Below are 26,746 nucleotides of genomic sequence, written 5' to 3' on the forward strand. Positions count from 1 at the left end.
CCAACCCTTACCCATCCCCGGCAAAAATTACCTGGTACAAGCAATGACCTAAAAAATGCTTTCTTAGTTAGAAGCATTTATAAAATGCAGACATCTGAACAAGCGAAGTGCTCGTGCAGATACATGGGCCTCTCCTCCAAGAGTTGCTTCGGCAAGAGGCAGGAAGAACTCTCAATAGTTTAGGAAAGCTCATTTTCAAAAGTATACTTATACATATTCATGGCTATTTCTTTGAAAGAACATACCCAGCCTCAACTATGGAAAAAATAAAAGCAGAGGGAGAAGCAAAGGCACACAGCCATAATACAGAGAACAGAGCTTCTCCATGAACATCCACCAGGCTGCAGCAACCAAGAAGGAAAAAACATTTGTGACTTCACGTAGACCAATGATCTTACCTAGGTGAAGCATTAATTTTTCATGCATTTGTTACTCAAAAAAATAAACATACAACCACTTAAAATACAGCATTCACGTTGTCACTGGTTTGTGGTATCAGGTAAGGAAAAAACGATGCTCCTGTCCCTGGAATTTTCCATGTACGTGTCAGTATCCTACTGCCTACGGACTTCCTATTAATTCTGTTATCAGCATCTCCCACCTAAAAACATACACTACATTATGTTCTGGGTTCCTGAAATTTCATTACCACATACAGTGTTCTAATTTTTACTTTTTCTCAAGTTTAATGTAGACATACAAGAAAACATCAAGCAATGTTTATTGTGCAATTCCAATCATTATTTGCAGAATCTTGTTTTAGAGTCAGTCTTTATAGCCATTTCAACTGCTTGGTTTAAACAAAAAGCAACAATCTGGTTATCTACCTATAAATTTCATGGTATTTCTTCAAACGCTTAAGTACTAAAAGCACTGATGATTCGTATTATAATTTTTAAAATACTTAAAAACACACATTTCATAGATCATTCCTTTTATAAAATAATCAAAATAATGTGATTATCTGGAAAACAAATTCTTGAAACAGAGCCCTTTCAAGGTTATCTACAACCTCTGTAAAACTCCAAACCCCAAACAGAGTAGATGATGAAATAAGGATTTCTCAGTTGCCCAAAACTGTCTGAAATTTAAGGTTGAGAAATGGACTAGCGTTTTTCATGTTTCCTATGAATTCAGAGCTTACAGGTGGCATCAGAACTCAAATCTCTGGGATGGCTTTACATGGCTTTCACTTTGATTTGTTTCATTTTCATTTGCTTCTTTTCCAACTTCTTTTGCTCACGCCTCAATGCAGCTTCCTAGAGAAAGAAGGCGTAACAAATAAAAAGAGAAGGGAGCAGGGACGAGAGAATTCAAATTAAGCTCGAAACATATCTTAAAAAAAAATCCAAATCAGAATACTGCCTATAGTATTATTCAAAAACTTAAGCTTGCACCATAAATAACATTCTAAAAGATAGTTATAAAAATAATTGCCAGTATCTACATTAGTGAATGCAAATTAAATAAACTTCAAATGAAGCAAAGGTAAACGAATATCTCAGTTTAGAAACTACTACAATTAACTAGGCTTTGTTACTCTGGTTTGATTTTTTTTCTGTACCCAGGAAACACTTAGCCTGATGTTCTCCATACCATTCATGATGGGATTATATCATAAATGTATAACTGCCAAAAGACACATTCTACTTCAGCTCAATGAATTTTAAGAATCTTGTTCCATCAGGTTATTCATTGCAAATTTCTTATTAGCACAGACAGCATATCTGCATACAATACTTAAATTCATAATGCTCTATTTGGGACATTATATTTTTATCCTATTTATCAAATGTGATAAAAATCATCAAATTTATCATATTTTTATTTAGGAATTAGGAAGTTATATAGAAGAGGAAGAAGGTTCAGATTATTACTATGTGGACTGAGAGAAGCCTCAGAGGTCAAGTCAAAGTACGACTTCACTGTTGGCCACTAGCGGTCACACTTGATTAAAGTTTATTTCAGCTACAATCTCAAACTTCACATTTTTAGGGTACTGGGGTAAAAATGTACTCAGAGATATACTCCTCAGCTGGTACAGGATGGAGAAAATAGGGAAGAAGAAAAGAAGAAGCACAAAGCATATATAGTTCTTCATAGTGGAACAAATTAGGTTTCAAAGGGTGATTTGTAAATTCCTGGTTTGGGAACTATTGAATGTCTTAGGTTTTTTCTTTATTTTTTTGAGATAGGATCTTGTTCTGTCACCCAGGCTGGAGTGCAGTGGCATAATCTCGGGTCATGGCAGCCTCCCCACCTTCTGGGTTCAAGCCATTCTCCTGCATTAGCCTCCCAAGTAGCTGGAATTACAGGCACGTGCCACCACACCCAACTAATTTTTGTACTTTTAGCAGAGATGGGGTTTCACCATGTTGGCCAAGCTGGTCTCAAACTCCTGACCTCAAGCAATTCACCCACTATGGCCTCCCGAAGTGCTGGGATTACAGGTGTGAGCCAAAGTGCCTGGCCAGGTTTTTTTTTTTCCTTTTAGATACAGTCTTGCTCTGTTGCCCAGGATGACTCTCCTGCCTCAGCCTCCCAAGTAGGTGGGATTACAGGTGTGTGCCACCACACCTGGCTAATTTTTATATTCTTAGTAGAGATGGGGTTCCACCATATTGGCCAGGCTCGTCTTGAACTCCTGACCTCAAGTGATCCACCTGCCTCGGCCTCCCAAAATGTTAGGATTTATAGGCATAAGCCACCGCGCCCAGCCTGTCTTAGGTTTCTTTTCTTTTCTTTTTTTTGAGGTGGATTTTCGCTGTTTTTGAATTATTATTGAAGTTGAACATTTTTCACATGTATTGACTTAAATATCTCTCAAATGTGCTAGCATAAATATATTTATCTTTTTTTTTTTTTTTTTTTTTTGAGACAAACTCACTCTATCGCCCAGGCTGGAGTGCAATGGCACAATCCCGACTCACTGCAACCTGCACCTCCCAGGTTCAATCCCAATGTCCTCTTCCCATTGTTCCAACCCCTACCTTCACCACATTCATTCTTTTCCCAGCACTACCCATCCCTGTCTCCCATATTACATATTACACACACGTGTAAAACCAACGATACACAGAATACAGTATCATGTAAGAAATATTGGCCGGGTGCAGTGGCTGAAGCTGGTGGGCTACTTGAGAGATCAGGAGTTCAAGACCAGCCTGGCCAATGTGGTGAAACCTCGCCTACTCTTTGGGAGGCTGAGGTGGGTGGATTACTTGAGAGATCAGGAGTTCGAGATCAGCCTGGCCAATATGGTGAAACCTCATCTCTACTAAAAATACAAAAATTAGCCGGGTGTGGTGGTGGGCACCCGTCATCCCAGCCACTTGGGAGGCTGAGGCACGAGAATCACTTGAACCTGGGAGGCGGAGGTTGCAGTGAGCCAAGATTGTGCCACTGCACTCCAGCCTGGGCGATAGAGTGAGTTTGTCTCAAAAAAAAAAAAAAAAAAAAGATAAATATATTTATGCTAGCACATTTGAGAGATATTTAAGTCAATACATGTGAAAAATGTTCAACTTCAATAATAATTCAAAAAATAGCTGGGCACAGTGGCTTGCGCCTGTAATCCCAGCATTTTGGGAGGCCGAGGCGGGTGGATCACCTAAGGTCAGGAGTTTGAGACCAGCCTGACCAAGATGGTGAAACCCCATCTCTACTAAAAAAACACAAAAATTAGCCAGGCATGGTGGCAGGTGCCTGTATTCCCAGCTGAGACAAGAGAATCGCTTGAAACCGGGAGGCAGAGGTTGCAGTGAGCTGAGATCACGCCACTGCACTCCCCCTGGGCAACACAGCAAGAGTATGTCTGAAAAAAAAAAAAAAATTCAAAAAATACAAAACAAGGGGGACACCATTTCGCCACTACCAGAATCAGGAAAAAAAAAAAAAAAAGGGCCTGGCATGGTGGCTCACGCCTGTAATCCCAGCACTTTGGGAGGCTGAGGCGGGCGGATCACGAAGTCAAGAAATCGAAACCATCCTGACCAATATGGTGAAACCCCATGTCTACTAAAAATACAAAAATTAGCTGGGCGCGGTGGCAGGCACCTGTAGTCCCAGCTACTAGGGAAGCTGAGGCAGGAGAATCCTTGACCCTGGAAGGCGGAGGCTGCAGTGAGCTGAGATGGTGCCACCGCACTCCAGCCTGGTGAAAGAGCGAGACTCTGTCTCAAAAAAAAAAAAAAATTAATAACTAGTTTTTGAAAAGATGTGAGTAAAAAGGAGCTCTCTGGCTGGGCACAGTGGTTCACACCTGTATTCCCAGCATACTGGGAGGCTGAGATGGGAGGATGGCTGGAGCCCAGGAGTTTGAAGCTGCAGCGAGCTACGATTGTGCCACTATACTCCAGCCTGGGCAACAGAGCAAGACCCTGTCTCAAAAATAAAAATAAAAATAAATTAAAAGAAAAAAAGGAGCTTTCATACCATACACTGGTAGAAGGGGTTGGGTGGGTTGTTCTATTGAGTTCACCAGATCTTTTTACAAGGTACCCAGACCAAATACTATAAAGTGGTAGTTCAAAAAAATTAAATGATTTACATCTATAAGAAGTTTACAATCTGACTCAAGTTAAGTTTCAGGCCCCCTCTTCCTTTAACTCATTATAGTTTCAAACCTTAGAAAGAAATGTAGAACTTCCTTTTTTATAGAAAAATGAAAGGCATTACCTATTAATGATTCCTTTGTAGATTCTTCACACGTACACCTTAAAAAGCCATATTTATTTATAAAGAAGACTGCATAAACACAGAGCTACATTTTCGGGGAAAAAATATCTATCACTAAACCAAGCCAAATAAAACAAAAACATGATTAAAGGGGTAAGATGATGATGACAGGCCTGCAGTATCCTGGGCATTTCACTCAACAGCATTAATGACACCACTGTCAAATGCAAGCCCGCATAGCAGCTCACATTTTCTTGGACACATGACCCCTTTACTCCTAAGAATATTCTACAATTATCTCAAGATTATTCTCATTAAAATTCACATCTTCCAGAACTTTGTCCTCTCCCTCTTTTTTCTTTTTGAGACGGGGTCTCCCTGTGTCACCCAGCCTGGAGTGCAGTGGCTCGATCCCTGCTCACTGCAACCTCTGCCTCTCGGGTTCAAGTAATTCTCCTGTCTCAGCCTCCTGAGTAGGTGGGATTACAGGAGCACACCACCATGCCGGGCTAATTTTTTTTGTTTTTAGTAGAGACAGGGTTTCAGCATGTTGGTCAGGCTGGTCTCAGACTCCTGACCTCATGATCTGCCTGCCTCGGCCTCCCAAAGTGCTGGAATTACAGGCGTGAGCCACCACGCCCAGCCCGTCCTCTCCCTCTCTTTTTTTGGCTGCCCAGGCTAGAGTGCAGTGGTGTGATCATAGCTCACTGCAGCCTCAATCTCCCAGGTGCCAAGTAATCCTTTCACCTCAGTCTCCCAAGTAGTTTGGACTACAGGTGTGCACCACTATGCACAGCTAATTTTTTTTTTACTAGTAGAGACAAGGTCTCATGATGTTGCCCAGGCTTGTTTTGAACTCCAGGGCTCAAGCAATCTGCTTGCTTTAGCCTTCCAAAGTGCTGGGATTACAAGTGTGAGCCACTGCACCTGGCCTTTGTTCTCTTTTTTGACCAGCATTTACAAGGTCTAAAATTTTAGAGCTGAGTGGCGCACACCTGTAGTCCCAGCTACTTGGGAGGCTGAGGCAGAAGAATGGCTTGAACCCAGGAGGTAGAGATTGCAGTGAGCCAATATTGCACCGTTGCACTCCAGCCTGGGTGACAGAGCGAGACACCATCTCAAAAAAAAAAAAAAAAAGGCCGGGCGCGGTGGCTCAAGCCTGTAATCCCAGCACTTTGGGAGGCCGAGACGGGCGGATCACGAGGTCAGGAGATCGAGACCATCCTGGCTAACACAATGAAACCCCGTCTCCACTAAAAATACAAAAAAAATTAGCCGGGCGTGGTGGCGGCGCCTGTAGTCCCAGCTACTCGGGAGGCTGAGGCAGGAGAATGGCGGGAACCCGGGAGGCGGAGCTTGCAGTGAGCCGAGATAGCGCCACTGCACTCCAGCCTGGGCGACAGAGTGAGACTCCGCCTCAAAAAAAAAAAAAAAAAAAAAAAAAAAAAAAAAATTTAGAGCTGAACTATGGCATCTTATTTCAGAAACACATCAGATCATACTGAGCTTTCAAATATAACATACTATACCCAAAAAGCTTTTGAGTTTGGGATTCTAGTTAGGTAAAAAACAGAAAAAAATACAAACAAAAATACTGGAAATCTCTAATTCTATAATCAGATTTTAAATTTTACATAACAAGTTTATTTAGATAATAGGGCACATGTGCTGCCTTCTATTAAAATTTCTAATTTTTTTCCACCAAAGTGTTTGGCTTGAAAACTGATAAGGGAATTTTCAAAATGAAACTGTGCTGGAGGAACAGGATAATACTGATAATTTTTCATGTTCACAGACTCAGTGTGGCACGGCTTGAACAGGAAGGATTATTTATTCTTCTTTATAGTGTTATCAATTGACATAATGTCCCAAATGTTTAGAAAATGCTAAACTTTTAGCCTACAAAGATTACTTTAACAACCAATAGAACACAAGCAGGCATCCTTACAAATCGTAGTTTTACCCCAGTGATAAGACAAGTTTGTCTAACCTCCAGCCTGCGCTGTTTCTCAGGATCTTCCTCATTCATGATTCGCTCCTTCTCTGCTCTTTTTTTCTCCTCCCGCCGAGACTGTGCTGCTTCCTGTCTTTGCACATGTGTCAGTTTCAAGAAGTTCTCTTCTACTCGGGCACGGTTCTTATCTGCTTTTTGTTTGCCCTTTCCCAAGAAACAAAGTGTTTCATAAGAAATCCACTTCTAGTCAACAGCAGCAAAATCCCATTTAGCATTCTTTCATAAAATTACTCCCATTTGGCACTTCTAAATCAACCAGCAAAGATTCAGTCACTGAAATCATTGATAGCTCCCCCCCGCTTCAGAAGAAACAAAAAAAGGTGCCAATTTATATATAGGCATTGGGTCTTACTTCTCTGTTGAGTCGGAACTTTTTGGCTTTATCAATAGAATAAATCACCATGTTCATCAAGGGTAGCAGTGCCTCCATATCCTTTGGGTAAGTGTTACCTGAGCCAGGCACTGGAAAACAAAGCCGTTTTTCCTACTGAGTTAATGGTAGCATTAATATTTCCAGGCCACCCAACTCTTTTTTTTTTTTTTTTTTTTAATCTTAACAGACTCATTTCTCTAAGTTTCTTAGGCAGTTAAAATGCAGCAGAAAATATAAATTAAAATATATAAAAGGTAATTTCTTCTTGAAGAAATCTGGAAATCAGTAAGCAAGCATAGGGTTATAGTTTTGATGTAGTTTTAAAGTTATCATTTAGGAGGAAACAATACTCTCCTTAAGGTAATCTCAGAGAAGACTAAGAACCCAGAAAGGACCCAGAATACTTACCATTAAATGTAAACAATAGTGTCCTCTTAGTGTCAGGTAGCTTTAAAGGCTGACCTTCCCTGTCACAAAAGAAAAGGCAATTAAGAAGGAATACAAGAAAGATGTTTTCCATGTACACAAGTCACCCAATACACTTAGATGAACAGATACCTGCACATAATCAGCACAGTATTTGGCTTGGCATCCCCAAGTCAAATATAATCTCAGAGCCCGCAGGAGCTTTACAGGTCATCTGGTCCACTCGTCTATCTGATGGATGCATTCTCAAGTGATCTTTATCCTATACTTGAACACCTCCAGTGATGTTCCCTCCAGGCAAGGGTATATTCCATATCACCTGGGGAGCCAGAAATGAGCCTATATTTAAGTATGAGGCCCATATTTTAGATAACATTTTTGCTTATTTTGATGGATTTTATGTTTTATTTCCAACTCCTATCTTCCTATAGCAAGATATCTTATTATCTTACTTTTGAGTTAGGCTCAGAATAAATTTAGGGATAATCTACTATAGCATATATAATTTAGTTCTGTCACTGAAGATTCCTTTGTAATCTCTGCCTGTATCAATCCTTTGACTATCAATTGCCCTCCATCCCATATTTAAAAGGCACAATGAATGCTACAATGTGAAACATTGTCCTCAGTGCCATTGAGTTGAGCAAGACAAGGATGATGCAGCACTATCTAGAGGCATAAGGACCTGAGTAATCTTAGTACACAACTAAAATCCAGATTAACTTGAATTGTGCTCAACTCCACAGCCTATCAGAGGGTAGTCTTTAACTAAAAATTTAGTCAGAACCAGTTTCAAACCAAGGATAAAGGTAAATAAATAAGCTTTCCTGAGACAGGCTGTGAATTCAAAGAACAAATCCAAGTCCTGAGTATGTACTCCTGAACAGTATTACTATAAAGCTAGAAATCTTATGGGCATTGTGGGCATCTATGCTAGGAAAGGAAACAATCACCTAACTATTCAAAGAGGGAAGCCAGAAAAGGCCATAAATTACAAAACACAGATTTGCAATCAGACATAAGTCAAACATCACACACAAATCATCACAAAAAAAAGAACCTATGGACTGGGGCATGGTGGCTCACGTTTATAATTCCATCACTTTGGGAGGCCAAGGCAGGTGGATCACGAGGTCAGGAGTTCAAGACCAGCCTGACCAACATAGTGAAACTCTGTCTCTACTAAAAATACAAAAATTAGTCGAGCGTGGTGGTGCGAGCCTGTAATCCCAGCTACTCAGGAGGCTGAGGCAGGAGAATCGCTTGAACCCGGGAGACGGAGGGTGCAGTGAACAAAGATTGCGCCATTGCACTCCAGCCTAGGCGACAGAGCGAGACAGCGTCTCAAAAAAACAAAAACAAAAACCCACTGCATTTTATTAGTACCAGCCATTCTGTAAGATTCCCAACCACCTCACTGAGTCAGTGGTGCAAACATGCAGGGACACATACAAACTGGGACAGGGGAGGCTCATTTCTCTCCCATAGGTTTACAATGACCTCTCATGATGCATGCAGTCAAAGCAAAGGAAAACATGGAGGCCTGTCATCAACTTCCTTCACACATTTGGTAAGGGATATTGCAGAAGCACCTTACAGGTGTTTCAACACAGAAAGCTAGTGAGGAAAATTAATTTCAACAATTTTATCTTATACGTACTCTTGCATAATTTTTGGACCAGAAAACTGGTCTGAAAAATGAACGGATTCAATCTTGTCAGCATAGTGTGTAAGAAAGTGAACCATCTGAAAAAAAGAAAATAATATTTTTTAAAAGCAGGGTTTAATGCATTTCCCTTTTTTCATAAAGAAATTCACTCTTTGAGACTGGGTACAGTGGCTCACACCAGTAATCCCCACACTTTGGGAGGCAGGTGGATCACCTGAGGCAAGGAGTTTGAGAATTTGAGATCAGCCTGGCCAACATAGTGAAACCCCGTCTCTACTAAAAATACAAAAAAATTAGCCGGGCATGGTGGCATGTGCCTGTAACCCCAGTTATCCAAGAGGCTGAAGCACAAGGAGCGTCTGAATCCGGGAGGTGGAGGTTGCCGTGAGCAGAGACCATGCCACTGTACTCCAGTCTGGGAGACAGAGCAAGACTGTCTCAAAAACAAAAACAAAACAAAAAAAAAAGAAATTCACCCTTCAATCCTTACTTTTGTACAATGTCATTCATTAAGACCAAAGCATGTTAATTGTTTTTTATTTATTTATTTATTTATTGAGACAGGGTCTTGTTCTCTTGCCCAGGCTGGAGTGCAGTGGCGCAATCATAGCTTACCATAGCCTTAATCTCCTGGGCTCAAGTGATCTTCCTGCCTCAGTCTCCTGAGTAGCTGGGACTAAAGGAACACACCACCACACCTGGCTAATTTTTTTTATTGTGGAGACAGGGTCTCACTATGTTGTCCAGGCCAGTCCTGAATCCCTGGACTCAAGTGATCCTCCTGCCTCCACCATCCAAAGTACTGAGATTACAAGTGTGAACCACAGCATGCGGACAAGACTAAAGCTTTTTAAAAATTAAATTTCAATAAGATAAGGAATCTCTTTAGAATTAAAGTAGTACTCCAGGATGGGCGCAGTGGCTCATGCCTGTAATCCAAGCACTTTAGGAGGCCAAGGTGGGTGGATCACTTGAGGCCAGGAATTCCAGACCAGCCTGGCCAACATGGCGAAACCCCATCTCTACTAAGAAAAAGAAAAAAAAAAAAGTCGTACTCCTTTTTAGTCATACCAATGATTAAGATTCTTATCGAGCAACTAAAACTATTTCTCAAAATAACGTTCGAAACAAGAATGAAGGCATAAAGATAAATAATTTCGGGGGATCTAAAATAATTTCAGGGGATCGTTTATAAACATGTCACCTTGAACTTACATTTATAACCATCTCTGAATTATCCTGTATTCTAATGATACTAAGATCTGTTACCATTACACAACCAATAGAAAGAAATGGCTCTCTCAGCCAGGCACAATGGTGGGCTCTTGCTGAGGCAGGAGGAACACTTGAGCCCAGAAGTTTGATGCCGCAGTGAGTTCTGATCACACATATGAATAGCCACTGCACTCCAGCCTAGGCAACATCTCAAGACAACATCTTTTTAAAAACAAAGAAGGAGGAATCTCTACACATCCCTCTTCTCCTACACAAACTGGAGCTCAAAAAAAAAAAAAAAAAGACCAAATGATATGATGAAAAAGATCAGAAGTTATATTCCTTTTTTAAAAAAACCTGAAAGTCATTAGCAATCCCAGGAACAATTTGCTCTTGATTTAGAGAACTTGTTGACTGATCAAATTGTCCATTTGACAAGCCAATTTATTGCTTAAAGAAGGTATTTTAATATTTGTGTGAGAAAGGAATGTAAAACTAGTACACTGACATAAAATGATGAACTTGTACAATGCAACTTTTAGGAAGAGTGTCCTGTAAATGCCAAGGCCTGGCAAATGTATGTCTTCTGTTATATTTACCTTTGTATCCATCATTCCGTCTGTGACTTCTCCCATCTCTGACAGGATGGCCAAAGAGTCTGGCAGTCCATATTTTGCTCCAGACTTAGGTTTATCACTACAAAACTCACTCTAGAGGAAGAAGTAATTGAAAGTAAGACACGACCTTTTATTATGCGATGAAGCTGTGTATATGTGTGCTAAAGAGACACAGTTCTACATATATTTGAGTTGGAGCAACCTAACATACCAAATCCTGCATCTCTTTCTGTAGTCGCACCAAGGCTTTCCGTGTGCCAACAGCAAATACGTAGGTATCCATGTCTTCATCATTCATGGTTACTTTTATTTGCTTTTAAAAAAATGTAAACAAAAAAATTCACCTGTTAGGTTCTGTGATAGGCAGATTTCTAAATGACCCTTAAGATTCCCTCCCTGCTGATGCATATACTCTCCCTTTAAGTGATTGGGATTTGCAAATATGATGGAATATTACCCCCATAATCAGATTGTTTTATGGCAGGTGGTCCCTAATCAGCTGACTGTGAATTAACCAAAAGGGACATTATCTTGGGTGTACCCAACCTAATCAAGCAAGTCCTTAAAAGGAACTATAGCCCTACTTGAAGAAGAAAGTCAAAATGTGAAAGGGCTTATGGGAAAGTTGGGGGTGGGGGACATATGGTAAGGACCGAAGGGTGGCCTTTTGGAACTGAGTGGTTCCCAGTTGACAGTGGTTCCCAGTTGACAGTGGTTCCCAATTCCCCTTATAATAAACCAGTAAATATAAGTGTCTTTTCAAGTTCTATGAGCCATCTAACAAATTACTGGTTGAGAGGGGAGGTCACAGGAACCCCTGATTAATAGTTAGTTGGTCAGAAGTCCAGATGGCAGTATGGGTAACCTGGGACATTCGAATGCATCTGAAGAGGGCAGTCTTGTGGGGCTGAGCCCTTTAATCTCTAGGATTTGAAGCTAACTCCAGGTAGATAAGGTCAGAATTGAATTGAGGCTGGGCACAGTGGCTCATGCCTGTAATCCCAGCACTTTGGGAGGCCCAGGTGTGAGGATCACTTAAGGCCAGGACTTCATGAACTACCTGGGCAACATAGCAAATCTCGGTCCCTAGGAAAAAAAAAAAATTTAAATTTACAAAATTAAAAAGAATTATTATTGAATTCAATTGTGGGATACCCAGTTGGTATCCAGAGAATCTGAGAATTGGCTGTTTGTGTTGGAAAACAGCCCAGACAAGTAAACAGTTATAGTACTCTGACTGGGCCAGAAAGATAAAACATTATAAGCCTAAAAGAGTCTTGATATGTGGGAGGCTGAGGCAGGCGGATCACGAAATCAGGAGATCGAGACCATCCTGGCTAACACGATGAAACCCCGTCTCTACTAAAAATACAAAAAATTAGCAGGGTGTGGTGGCGGGAGCCTGTAGTCCCACCTACTCCGGGGGCTGAGGCAGAAGAATGGCGTGAACCCGGGAGGCAGAGCTTGCAGTGAGCTGAGATCGCACCACTGCACTCCAGCCTGGGCGACAGAGCGAGACTCCGTCTCAAAAAAAAAAAAAAAAAGAGTCTGATATGATATATTTGTTATATTAATAATTAGATCTTTAAATGCTTGGGTGAAATAATTTTTAGTATATGGAAGAAGGAAAACGTTAATATAGGAAAAGAACTGGTAAGATGGCAGCTGTAAAAGAAAACGTTTTCTGCTCTTCCATCACTGATGGGAAGTTACACAAAGCAAACCTTAAACAGAATTTAAAAAAAGGGGCAAATAAAATATAAAGAGCCACATATTTGTTAAAGCAATTTCTCTTAGCAGAAGGAGAGAGACAGAGAAAGAGAGCTGAAAATGATTAAAATGCTTTTAAAGAATAATTTCTACAAAAAGACGGCTGAGGATACAGCAAACTTTCCTCCTCATAAGACGGTGGTTGGTGGGAGAAAGGATGACAGAAATATTAACTGATAGGGCTCTAAATTTTAGTGGACTAAGTCATCATGGCCATATTAGAAAAATTAAAATAAAATTACAGGTTTACAAGTAAAAATGAGACCTTTAAAATATAACAGTGGGGCCGGGCGCGGTGACTCTTGCCTGCAATCCCAGCACTTTGGGAGGCCGAGGTGGGTGGATCACCTGAGGTCAGGAGTTCGAGACCATCCTAACCAACATGGCGAAACCCTGTCTCTACTAAAAATACAAAAATTAGCTGGGTGTGGTGGCAGGCGCCTGTAATCCCAGCTACTTGGGAGGCTGAGGCAGGAGAATCACTGGAACCCGGGAGGTGGAGGTTGCAGTGAGCCGAGATCAAGCCATTGCACTCCAGCCTAGGCGATAGAGTGAGATTCCATCTCAAAAAAAAAAAAAAATACATATATATATATCTATATATACACACATATTATTTTCAATCCAATACCATTTCAAAGTACCTAATTTACATTACTAACAAAACACTTACAACCCAAATACTATTTCATACTTTCACATAAATATGTACCTATCTCTCTTTTTCTATTATAGAAAAGAAAAAACTGTCTTATATATTTTTGTTTCTTGTAGCAGTGGGAGCCAGCACAATTACTTGTTGAAAGAATGAAGAGGCCAGGCGCGGTGGCTCACACCTGTAATCTCAGCACTTTGGGAGGCCAAGGCGGGCGGATCACGAGGTCAGGATATCGAGACTATCCTGGCCAACATGGTGAAACCCCGTCTCTACTAAAATACCAAAAAATTGGCCAGCAGTGGTGGTGTGCGCCCGTAGTCCCAGTTACCCAGGAGGCTGAGGCAGAAGAGTTGCTTGAACCCAGGAGGCCGAGATTGCAGTAAGCTGAGATTGCGCCACTGCACCCCAGCCTGGCAACAGAGCAAGACTCTGTCTCAAAAAAAAAAAGAAACAATGAAGAAAGAAGGAATGTGGTATTTGTGAGAAAGGACACAATTTGCAGATAAACATACTGATTTATTTTATTTTATTTTATTTTATTTTATTTTATTTTATTTTTTTTGAGATGGAGTCTCACTCTGTCGCCCAGGCTGGAGTGCAGTGGCCGGATCTCAGCTCACTGCAAGCTCCGCCTCCTGGGTTCACACCATTCTCCTGCCTCAGCCTCTTGAGTAACTGGGACTACAGGCACCTGTTGCCTCGCCCAGCTAGTTTTTTGTATTTTTTAGTAGAGACGGAGTTTCACCGTGTTAGCCAGGATGGTCTCGATCTCCTGACCTCGTGATCCACCCGTCTCGGCCTCCCAAAGTGCTGGGATTACAGGCTTGAGCCACCGCGCCTGGCCAACATACTGATTTAATAAAGGAAAGAAGATATACCAAACATAAGGTCCTCAGATCATGACTGGAGCTTATTCAGCCAGAAATGTATTATTTGAAGCAAAACTTATTTGAGAAGAAACCCAGCTTTCTGCCAAAGATAAAAACATATACAAGGAGCCAAGTTACCCATGAGGGCCACTACCTGTCACAATTGCTTTGCCCACTGTCGTCAACGCTAAGTCAATTGATCTGTGTGGTGATACAGTATCACCTCTTTCCCACCAAAAGGCCCATGAAGGCCCCCTGACAACTGCACAGAGTGGAAGATGATGCTCTGTCCAAGGAGAAAAAGGGTACATTTTTTTGTCAAGGGACATAAATTGCCAGAAACTAAAAACACAATCCAGACAGAAATGGAAAAAGCTCTAGGAAAGAATTCAGTTTGGGCCAAGCGTGATGGCTCACATCTATAATCCCAGCACTTTGGGAGACCAAAGTGGGTGAATCACTTGAGGTCAGGAGTTCGAGACCAGCCTGGCCAACATGGTGAAATCCCGACTCTACTAAAAACACAAAAATTAGCCAGGTGTGGTGGTGGGCATCTGTAATCTCAGCTACTTGGGAGGCTGAGGCAGGAGAATTGCTTGAACATGGGAGGCAGAGGTTGCAGTGAGCCAAGATCGTGACATTGCACTCCACCCTGAGCAACAGGGTGAGATGCCATCAAAAAAAAAAAGAAAGGAAAAAAAAAGAAGAAAGAAAAAACAATAATTTGGTCTGTACAGAGAAAACCAGCGGGAAGAATACATACCACTTGATCACTCACTGGTCTCATCATCCGGGCCAGGACATTCAGTAAGTCTTGTCTCTTGAGGAACTGAAAAAAAATGAGAGAAGCAAGTAAATTCAATTGCAACTCCTACTTAGTATAAAAAAAGGGCCTTGGAGGAGAATCAAATGCTTCATCAAATATATTTTACGACACATTTGCCAGTTAGCATAAGTATCACTTTTAGACCTCATTTTAAGTCAAATATGAAGGGATAAGATGCTGAATTGGGGGGGCTGGGAATCACAGCTGGACAAAATTAAGGGAAGATATCGTACAAGAAGTTTCCTACTTACCCTCAGCTGGATAAGCATGCCCTCACAGCACACTCGACCAGAACACCATAGGTTATAGATGTGCTCATTCTCCTGGTTCAGTTTTCCTGTGCTTGTGGCTTCTTTGTTAGTTCCATCATCCCCTAGGGGTAAAACCACTTAATGTGACTCAACAGAAAATGTCAAGGCCGGGCCGGAGGCCGGGCGCGGTGGCTCAAGCCTGTAATCCCAGCACTTTGGGAGGCCGAGACGGGTGGATCACGAGGTCAGGAGATCGAGACCATCCTGGCTAACACGGTGAAACCCCGTCTCTACTAAAAAATACAAAAAACTAGCCGGGCGAGGTGGCGGGCGCCTGTAGTCCCAGCTACTCGGGAGGCTGAGGCAGGAGAATGGCGTAAACCTGGGAGGCAGAGCTTGCAGTGAGCTGAGATCCGGCCACTGCACTCCAGCCTGGGTGACAGAGCGAGACTCCGTCTCAAAAAAAAAAAAAAAAAAAAAAAGGCCGGGCCGGGGGCGGTGGCTCACGCCTGTAATCCCAGCACTTTGGGAGGCTGAGGAGGGTAGATCACGAGGTCAGGAGTTCAAGACCAGCCTGGCCAGCATGGTGAAACCCCATCTCTTACATAAAAAAAAAAATTACAAAAAATTAGCCAGGCATGGTGGCGTGTACCTGTAGTTCCAGCTACTCGGGACGCTGAGGCAGGAGAATAGCTTGAACCCAGCATATGGAGGTTGCAGTGAGCTGAAATCGCATCACTGCACTCCAGCCTGGATGACAGAGCGAGACTCCGTCTCAAAAAAAAAAAAAAAAAAAAGAAAAAAAAAAGAAAACAAGGCCGAATACCTCATGTTCTTCTATCCTGACCGCAAAATGATCATAGCTTCAGAGTAGCAATACTTTGCTGTCTTACAGAACTCTGTTTGGATAGGGACTAAACTAGATTAGCACTGTTCCTTTTACTTTTAAAACTATTGTTTCTATTAGAAGAAATATGGATTCTAAGCACATGTTTGTCAGTTTAACGATGATCAGCTTGGAGTATAAGTCTCTCAGAGTACATACAAAATAGGAAAAAAAGCAGTTGAAATATCTCTGCCAAAAGTTAAAGAAAAAAAAATCTCCTGTGGAGTAAATAAAAAATACTGTTAATACAAACTACTCAGCAATTCCTCACTATGTCTCCTATGAATTAACTTTAACCAAGCTTTCTTTTCCAATGCAAAATGATAACTGGGTCTTACTAATAGTATTAAGAGTTGTATTTTAAATCTAGAAAAAAGCTCAAATTCCAATACTTTCTCTCTTCATTTAATTCATTAAGTATACAAAACAAATTGCTCAACCTCACCAGGGAAAACAGACTGATACACCAAATGAAAACAAGCAAGGGGAAGTAGAAGGAGCCAAAGCTGCTTTTTTTTCCCCCCGGAATTTCCGGTCAAAACATACTCTGAAATACTATAGTACAGTGGAGACAGGGTGGACTTTGGAAACAGGTAAGTTCTGATATCTTGGTTGCAATGTAATAGCTTAGATAACTTTTAACATTTCTGCCCTTCAGTTTCCTCCTTAGGAAAACAGCAACTATAGCCAACTGACAGTGCTGTTACAAAAAGAAACACTGTATGTAAAGTATGTAGCATAATATATAAACACTAGTGTGTTGCAGAGCAGGTGGATACATGCTTACTATTAAAGAGAAATAAGGTGCTAAATGCCAAATAGGTGAATGTGAGGTTAGTCCACCTCATTCCCTACATTGCACAACTACAGAGGTTCCTCCTTCAGTGTATATTTCAGCAGTGGATCAAAAACTCAAGTGTCCAGATTCTAAGGGAATTTTGAGAGACTTTCAGTTTCTAAAAGACGAATTGAAAGCATTTATCAAGCTACCTAAAATGTCAAACTTTCTTGGTTTCCGTCAGAATTTTATCAACTTGTTTTGAAAACATCTATTACATTATTCTAATCAGAAGCTGTTTAGCAATTTTACTGCTGACTCATGAAAGATGAGAAAATTATTAAATACAATATATTCTTATTTTCAGAAACAGGGTCTCTCATTCTATCACCCAGGCTGGAGTGCAGGAGCATGATCCTGTATCACTGCAGTCTCAAACTCCTGAGTTCAATTCTCCCACTTCAGCCTCACGAGTAGCTGGGACCACAGAAGCACACCACTGTGACCGGCCAATTTTTGTTTTATTTTATTTGTAGAGACAAGGTCTCACTATTTTGCCCAGACTGGTCTTAAACTCCTGGCCCCAAATAATCCTCCCACCTTGGCCTCCCAAAGCACTGGAATTACAGGTGTGAGCCACCGCACCCAGCCAAAAAAACAGGATCCTCAAGGCTGGATGCAGTAGCTCACACCTGTAATCCCAGCAATTTGGGAGGCCGAGACAGGCAGATTGCTTGAGCCTAGGAGTTCGAGACCAGCTTGCACAATATGATGAAACTCTGTCTCTACAAAAAAATACAAAAATTAGCTGGATGTGGTAGCATGTGCCTATAGTCCTGCCTACTCAGAAGGCTAAGATGGAAGGGTCTCTCGAACCTGGGAGGTCAAGGCTGCAATGAACCGTAATCACACCACTGCACACAAGCCTGGGTAACAGAGTGAGACTTTACCTCAAAAAAATAAAAATAAAAAGACCAGGTGCGGTGGCTCACGCCTGTAATTCCTGCACTCTGGGAGGCCGAGGTGGGTGGACCATGAGGTCAAGGGATCGAGACCATGGAGGCCAAGATGGTGAAACCCCGTCTCTACTAAAAATACAAAAATTAGTGGAGCATGGTGACGCACGCCTGTAGTCCCAGCTATTCAGCAGGCTGAGGCAGGAGAATCGCTTGAACCCAGGAGGTGGAGGTTGTAGTGAGCTGAGATTGCGCCACTACACTCCAGCCTGGTGACAGAGCAAGACTCTGTCTCAACAATAATAATAATATAAAATTAAAAATTAAAATTAAAAAAAGAAGAGCAGGGGGAATACTTGAGAGAAAAAACAATGCACCCTCTTTGGTATTCCATGAAAGCAGTTAGATGCTTATACTGAGGGGAATACATCATCCTTACCAGATTGTTTTCAAGCAAGAAGCTGGGCTGACATTGACCTCACTTACCTACTAAAGTAAAGTTGCTCTCCAAAAGCTCCCTATGAGTGTTAAACCAGGCCTGTGCAAGGCGACTGTTTTTATTCTTCCCAATGATGTAATTCATGATATAAGCAAGTAGACCAGTCACCATCAAAATTTCTAGATAATAACTCTCCCAGCTGTTCTGGAGGTGTGCAGGAACCTAAAAAAGCAAAATCATTCCATTAAATGTTAGCTGTGACTGAATGGAGTCTCCTCATGGGAGGAAGAATGAGAAAATCCATAAACAGAAGGGATACTTCAGATATCTGTCATTGAACATAGTTATACTTTGAAAAACAGGTCCATTTTACTTTTCTAGGCTAGCTTTATAAAAGATTCTTTAAGGAAATATAAGGACAATCAAATGGGATGAAAAGCTGGAAAGCCCTTTGTATTACACTTGGTCCTTAATCCCCCAAATAAATTCAATGTACTGTACATCACCAAGGAATAAATTTTACTTATTCATTGATAAGTAAAACTAGAAGTGCTAGAATGATAAACAGGGGTTGCTTCTGTAGGTGGTGATTTTTATCAGAAGAACTGATGTCAAGCTCTTTCTCAGTTCCCACTATTGCATTAACACCAGTTATACATCATTAATTCTATTTCTGGGATTAATGATAAGACATTTTGTTGTTTAGTTGGGAATTCAGAATCCTGGATACCTACATCAACAATTGTTATTGGGTCTTTATTTTTGCTAGAAGAAGTATCTGGTTTGTCTTCATAACCTTCAAATTCTTCATCATCATATGGTTCACTCTCGGTATCTCCCTCCTACAAAAATGAGGCATCATCTGTTTTCCTCTACAAATGTCACCAGCAGCTGTGTCTCATTTTGTTGGCAACATTTGTTGAGGAAAACAGAATGTGTAAGCAGCAAGCATAGAACACAGATGTTACATGTTTTTAACAAAACAATTGGGTACAAATTTCAGCTTAAAATGAAAAAGTTCTGGAGACCTAATGTACAGCATGGTGACTACAGTTAATATATTACAGACTTGAAATCTACTAAGAGACTAGATCTTAAGTATTCTCACCACACACACACACACACACACACACACACGGAGGCAACTATGTTAATTAGCTTGATTGTGGTAAGCACTTCACATTATATGTATAGGTATACCAAAACTCTACGTTGTGCACCTTAAATATATACAATTTTTGTCAGTTATACCTCAATGAAGCTGGGGGGCACCCAAAACACCAAAATGATGACTCCCCATGCTTTTGATGGCAAAGTTCTTTCTCTCTCTCTCTCCTCTCCTCCTCTCTTTCTCTTTCTTTCTTTTTTTCTTTCTTTCTTTTGATAAGGTCTTGCTCTGTCACCCAGGCTAAAGTGCAGTGGCTCGATCTCAGCTCACTGCAACCTCTAACTCCCAGGTTCCAGCGATTCTCCTGGCTCAGCCTCCCAAGTAGCTGGCATTACAGGCACGCACCACCACGCCCAGCTAATTTTTGTATTTTCAGTAAAGACAGGGTTTCACCATGTTGGCCAGGCTGCTCTCAAACTCCTGATCTCAGGTGATCTGCCCGCCTCGGCCTCCCAAAGTGCTGGGATTACAGGCATAAGCCACCATGCCCAGCCAATTGTAAAGTTCTAAATAATACAATTCTCATCCACAAACAGTATCTATTCTCTAACCCCTCCTCCAGTTAAGGTTTCAATAGAAGAACACAATTCATTCTGTTAATGTAAAAGGTGGAAACTTACCACAAAACATTTAGAAGAGTTCTACTTAGTGAATGAAAATGAAGATTCCAGACAGTAAAGGTCTCCTGAGCCTGAGTATTAATTTTTTTTTTTTTTGAGATGGAATATCGTTCTGTCACCCAGGCTGGAGTGCAGTGGCACGATTTCGGCTCACTGCAAGCTCTGCCTCCTGGGTTCACGCCATTCTCCTGCCTCAGCCTCTCCAGTAGCTGGGACTACAGGCGCCCGCCACCATGCCCGGCTGATTTTTTTGTATTTTTAGTAGAGATGGGGTTTCACCGTGTTAGCCAGGATGGTCTTGATCTCCTGGTCTCATGATCCGCCTGCCTCGGCCCCCCAAAGTGCTGGGATTACAGGCGTGAGCCACCGCACCCGGCCATGAGGATTAATTTTAATGTTTGGGAAAAGTGCTAGTTACAAATTTTTCCAAGAAAGCAATAAAAAGAGCCTCACCTGGGTATCTGCATCTTCAAAATCTCCTTCTTGGTTTTCATCCTGCCCTTCCAACTCCACAGTGGTCTCATCTTCATCATCTTCAGTGGTTATGACCCGTTGAGGAGATTCAGTAACAGAGTCTTCCATGACATCCTCAAATTCAGCGAAGTCATTATCATCATACTCTACTATGTCCTCCTCATCCTCAAAATCATCAAACTTGGCTTCAGAGACACTCCCAAACACCAGAAGGACAACACAGAAAGTGTGGAAGGCTTTCATTGCACCTTGAGAAAAAAAGCTTAAAAAAAAAAAAGAGAACCCCAAAATGGATTGCCATTCTATACATACTGATCAGATTTTATAAATAGTAAAAATCTATAAACCTCTCCTGCTTTTCTCTTATTCAGTACTATTAGATTCAGATCACATTATATAAAGAACAACTCAAGAGGCTTGGGTTCTAGTCTGGATCCTGGCACTAGATATCTGTAAAATCTTCAACAAGTCATCAAGTCATTTATTTAATTTCTTTTTTTTTTTTTTTTGAGACGAAGTTTTGCTCCTGTCACCCAGGCTGGAGCACAATGGTGTGATCTCAGCTCACTGCAACCTCTGCCTTCTTCAATCGATTCTCCTGCCTCAGCCTCCCAAGTAGCTGGGATTATAGGTACGCACCACCACACCCGGCTAACCTTCATATTTTTAGTAGAGATGGGGTTTCACCATGTTGGCCAGGCTGGTTGTGAACTCCTGGGTGATCCACCTGCTGTGGCCTCCCAAAGTGCTGGGATTACAGGTGTGAGCCACTGTGCCCAGCCCAAGTCATTTAATTTCTTTAGGTTGGGTTTTCTAAAACTCTCTGTCCATTGACACAGAGTATTCAGTAAGCATTTTTTGAGGGCCTATTAAAAAGTTTTATATAGAAAATGAGAAGGAGGTAAAAATGAAGGAGTAAGATGTAGCTATTTATCTGTTAGTGGTAACAAGAATAATCCATGAATAAAAAGGCCATTCACCCTTAGACTGATTTGTGTTCATGCATGAACAAATTATCATAAGAGCAAACACTTAAATCACTACGTGCTAGACACCGTTCTAAAGACTTTACAAAAAGCAACTAATTTAATCCTCATAAGAACGCTCTTAGGAAAGCTGCAATATTAACATCCCCATTTCACTGATAAGGAAAATGGGGCAGAGAGATGCTGAGTAGTACAACTACCAAGTGACAAAGAGTTGTGATTTGATCCCGGAGTTTTGCCTCCAGAATCCATGCTATGAACCACTTCTCAGGCTGCTTCTCAAATGTAGGTAGGTGGCTGTGCTTTCATATAACTTGCTTAGAAGCAGTAATTTTTTGCTAACCAATTGTTCCTAGTGTGTATGATGGAATTGAATATATCATTTTATAGCTTTTTGAAGAACATTAAGTTTTCTAATATATGAAAAAAGTTTCTGCATTAACAAATATAACGATATCATATCTGTGACAAAATATGTGCCCAATTATATGAAAACACAGAGGACAATGTAACCATTTTACCAAATAGGTAAGGCTTCACAAAAAAAAAATAGACGGGGGAGACCATTTGAGCTGAAATTTGAAAAGTATATTTCAACCATCAAACCCATTTAGGCTGTATTTCCGGTCCTGTCCCTCATCTAAACATCAGCCCTATGTCATAACTCACTGTAACCTTGAAGACATATCTGTTTTGATGTCCTACAAACTTTTCGTGTTATCTAGTAAGATAGTAAATATTTAGGCTTTATGGGGTACATACTGGTCTCTGCTGCATATTCTTCTTTTTAAAAAAAAACTTTAAAAAAATATAAAGACCATTCTTACTTCACAGGCCTCCCCTCAGGCTGACCCTATCCCTGACTATAGTCATCTCAAAATCATCAGGTATCTGAATTTCTTATTTGTATATTAATATCAATCACATTTTTTCCAGTCTTGCTTGTTGAAAAGAACAAGATATCTAATGTTTTGCCTTCTTTTTCCCTTGAAATCTATCAGCCATCAAATCCTGGTGTTTCCTTCTTTGATTCCCACAGCCACTACAACCCAAGTTACCCCCACCTGCTGAAGAGCCACCATATTATTCTAAAGGGTATTGTCTTAATGATCTCCCCACTCCCTACTTTTCCTCCCCAAAAACCACCAGCATCTTTCTAAAACAGAACTTTTGTTACATATAAGCATTCAATAATCATCAAAGGCTAACCAATTATTGCAAAAGTAATACAAAAACTCCTTTGGCATTCACTGCTTTTCACAATGATCCTACTGTAATTAAATGTACCTTCACTAAAGCATATCGCCACAGTAGATACTATGCCAAGATAAAGCACAATTCCTGAATTGAAAATAAATCTGCACAGGAATTCAGTTTCAAGGACATGTGCTACAATATTATTTATGATGGTGAAATTTGGTTAAACTCTTTGATTAAACTATGGATGTATAAAAACCAAAGCTACTGTTGTCCATTAAAAATTGTTATACAGGGTGGTGGCTCTCCCCTGTAATCCCAGCACTGTGGGAGATTGGGGAGAGTGGATTGCTTGAGCACAAGAGCTGGAGACCAGCCTTGGCAACATGGCAAAAACCCACCTCTACAAACAAAATAGAAAAATTAGCTGGGTTTGGCGGCATGTGCCTGTAGTCCCAGCTACTCGAGGAATGAGGTGAGAAAATCACTTGAGCTCTCAAGGCCGAGGCTGCAGTGAACTGTCATCATGCTAATGCATTCCAGCCTGGGTAACAGTGAAACATGCCTCAAAACAAAACACAAATAACAAAATAAAAACCTCAAAGTAAGGCCGGGCGCGGTGGCTCAAGCCTGTAATCCCAGCACTTTGGGAGGCCGAGATGGGCGGATCACGAGGTCAGGAGATCGAGACCATCCTGGCTAACCCGGTGAAACCCTGTCTCTACTAAAAAATACAAAAAAACTAGCCGGGCGAGGCAACGGGCGCCCGTAGTCCCAGCTACTCGGGAGGCTGAGGCAGGAGAATGGCGTGAACCCGGGAGGCGGAGCTTGCAGTGAGCTGAGATCCGGCCACTGCACTCCAGCCTGGGTGACAGAGTGAGACTCCGTCTCAAAAAAAAAAAAAACCTCAAAGTAATTAAAAAATTGGTTACACAGCCTGGGCAACATAGTGACACTTCCTCTCTACAAAAAAAATGTTTTAAATTAGCTAAGTCTCACGCTCATTCCTATAATCCCAGCAGTTTGGGAGGCCGAGGTAGACAGATCACTTGAGGTCAGGAATTAGAGACGAGCCTGGCCAACATGGTAAAACCCTGCCTCTACTAAAAATATTTCAAAAATTAGCCAGCGTGGTAGCGCACACCTGTAATCCCAACTATTTGGGAGGTTGATGAGAATCACTTGAACCTGGGAGGCAGAGGTTGCTGTGAGCTGAGATCGCACCACTGCACTCTAGCCCGGGCGACATAGGGAGACTCTGTCTCAAAAATAAATAAATAAATAAGTCAAGTCTGGTGGTGTGCACCTGTAGTCCGGCTATTCTAGTGGCCGAGGTGGGAGAATCACCTGAGCCCAGGAGGTTGAGGCTTCAGTGAGCCATGACTGCACCACTGCACTACAACCTGGGCAACAGAGCAAGGCCCTGTCTAAATGGAAAAAAAAAAAAAAAAAAAAAGTTACAAATGAAGGTGAAAACCAGATTGTTTCAGAAGCAAATGCACATAAAGAAAAAGGTTTGGCTGGGTGCGATGGCTCACACCTATAATCTCAGCACTTTCGGAGGCCAAGGTGGGCAGATCACCTGAGGTCAGGAGTTTGAGGCCAGACTGACCAACATGGTGAAAACTCATGTCTACTAAAAATACAAAAATTAGCCGGGCATGGTGGCAGGCGCCTGTAATCCCAGCTACTTGGGAGACTGAAGCAGGAGGATCGCTTGAATCAGGAGGTGGAGGTTGTAGTGAGCCGAGACAGTGCCATTGCAGTCCAGCCTGGGCAACAAGAGTGAAACTCCATCTCAAAAAAAAAAAAAGAAAAAGAAAAACAAAACAAAAAAGTTTAACAGGGGTGTCCAATTTTTTGGTTTCCCTGAGCCACATGGGAAGAATAATTGTCTTGGGCCATACATAAAACACACTAATAATAGTCGATAAGCTAAAAAATATCTCATAATGTTTTAACAAAGTTTGCAAATTTGTGTTAGGCTACTTTCAAAGCTGTACTGGGTCACATGCGGCCTGCAGGCCATGGGTTGGACAAATTTGGTTTAGAAAAACATACATTTACATACAAATAGTAGTTAGCTTATATAGTAGAATTGTGGGTATTTTGTCTTTATTTTTCTTCATATTTATTTTAGTTGTTTTTTTGAGGCAGAGTCTCCCTCTGTAGCCCAGGTTGGAGTGTAGTGGTGTGATCTCGGGTCACTGCAAGCTCCGCCTCCCGGGTTCACGCCATTCTCCTGCCTCAGCCTCCCAAGTAGCTGGGACTACAGGCGCCCACCACCACCACCACGCCTGGCTAATTTTTTTGTATTTTTAGTAGAGACGGGGTTTCACTGTGTTAGCCAGGATGGTCTCGATCTCCTGACCTCGTCGTGATCCGCCCGCCTCGGCCTCCCAAAGTGCAGGGATTACAGCCGTGAGTCACCGCGCCCGGCCTCCTTTTCAAATCCTACTCTTAAAACTTTTTTTTTCAAATATAAGTAACTAAAAGTTAACACTGGAACAGCCAACTCGATTAACAGCCTACCAAAAGATCTGCTCATTTCAAATTGAATTTCCACTTAGAATATTCACACCATAGAAACACTTCTAAGATAACTCAGCACTATAATGGAGATCCTTCGAGGTTATTTAGGTTACAATCATCCAAGCCATTTTTACCTTGGCCTTCCCCCTTAGAAGTCTCTGCTGCACCTGTTAACTCAGTTCTCAAACGCACAAGTTCTTGCCAGGCCACCCAGCTTCTATGACTCCTGAAGCAAGCAACACAGGACCAAGGAAAATTCACACAAGCACTGACAAGTCTGGTTTGATTATTTTCTGCAAGCTCATCCAATAGTTCCTCAGCGACTGAGTCCAGACTTGAGGGAAGGGGACTGAGTGAGGCCATTATTCCTTGTTGTCATTTTAGATTAGGTCTTTCTGACAACGGCCAGAACGAGTATTCTGGAAATCATGCAGACTTTCCTCTGTCTCCTTATACGTGTTGGATACAAACACGTTTCATGCTAGAAACCTCCAGAGGAGACTGGCCACAGAGGTTTTTGCTTCTATTAAACCCCCTCGCCTAGTTTCTCCCCACCCAAGAGAATCAATACATCCTAATGGCATCCTGCGGCACACACTGTACATTTCCTCTAACTCTGCCCTTCTGGCTATCATTTGCTCACAGTCCATGGGAAAGTTCCCCTAAACCATTACAATTATCTCAACCGGACCGGGCTACAGGCCAAGCAACTCGGAGTCACCGCTCGGCCTGGGCCGGCCCCGCCGACAAGCGCGTCCTGGCCCGCTCCTTACCTGTGGCCAAGGCCGAAACCCGGCCCAGCGCCCTACGTCCGCCACCCCTGCTCCGCCTGCCTCTCGGCCTGGCCGCAGCCTCCGCGATCGCAGCTGTTTTACTACCCTGGATGCCTCTAGGACACAGCCAGAACCGTAGCTCAGGCACGCCGCGCCTCTCTTCACGTAGCCTCCGCCGTCCGTTACGTAGAATGCGAGCGGCTCGTCAGCGCCTGCGCGCAGTGTGCAGTGTGCAGTGTGCGGGGCGGGACGCAACACTAGGGACAGCGCAAGACCTCCCTCTTCCCCGCCCAGCTGAGGCGAGGTGGGGCTTCTGGGAAAATTACATAATCCCCGCCCCTGGGCCGGAACTGCTCTCGCCTATACCAATCCTCCTCCGTAGGGTTCCGTCAAGTTGACGTCACACGGAACCGGTGCTCCGGAAGCTAAAGGTAGTGATGCTGTGCGGAACCACGTGGCCAAAGGCAAGAGTGTCGCTGTAGTAGTATTTGCAACGGACCAGAGTTTAAATGATAGGCATGTTCATGTAAATGTGGTTTCTGCCCAACCCATTTTCTCTTGGGATTTTTTGA

The 26,746-nt window shown here is 42.1% G+C and overlaps 1 protein-coding gene and 1 long non-coding RNA gene across 3 annotated transcripts; one reads left to right on the plus strand and one right to left on the minus strand.

Moving 5' to 3' along the window:
- CCDC47 (coiled-coil domain containing 47) lies at positions 1-26,369 on the minus strand. Of its 2 annotated transcripts, none has more exons than NM_001261244.1 (13): positions 26,175-26,351; positions 20,666-20,948; positions 19,159-19,266; positions 18,472-18,646; positions 15,366-15,487; positions 15,052-15,117; positions 11,203-11,304; positions 10,974-11,084; positions 9,151-9,236; positions 7,473-7,531; positions 7,044-7,153; positions 6,668-6,835; positions 1-1,259 (listed from the first exon to the last, which is right to left on the minus strand). In NM_001261244.1, exons 2-13 carry the CDS (start codon positions 20,927-20,929, stop codon positions 1,179-1,181), a joined length of 1,452 nt encoding a protein of 483 aa, NP_001248173.1. In that variant the 5' UTR covers positions 20,930-20,948; positions 26,175-26,351; the 3' UTR covers positions 1-1,178. The 2 variants fall into 2 exon arrangements, 1 of the variants encoding a protein (NP_001248173.1); XR_013405830.1 differs by having other exon boundaries at positions 667-1,259; positions 6,668-6,874; positions 7,016-7,153; positions 26,175-26,369.
- LOC144335870 (uncharacterized) lies at positions 20,291-26,341 on the plus strand. Its single transcript, XR_013407065.1, has 3 exons — positions 20,291-21,239; positions 23,806-23,899; positions 25,280-26,341. It is a non-coding gene; the product is annotated as an uncharacterized LOC144335870 (long non-coding RNA).
- Positions 26,370-26,746: the final 377 nt, after the last annotated feature.

This window comes from Macaca mulatta, chromosome 16 (genome assembly GCF_049350105.2).
Source record: "Macaca mulatta isolate MMU2019108-1 chromosome 16, T2T-MMU8v2.0, whole genome shotgun sequence".
Taxonomy (NCBI): domain Eukaryota; kingdom Metazoa; phylum Chordata; class Mammalia; order Primates; family Cercopithecidae; genus Macaca; species Macaca mulatta.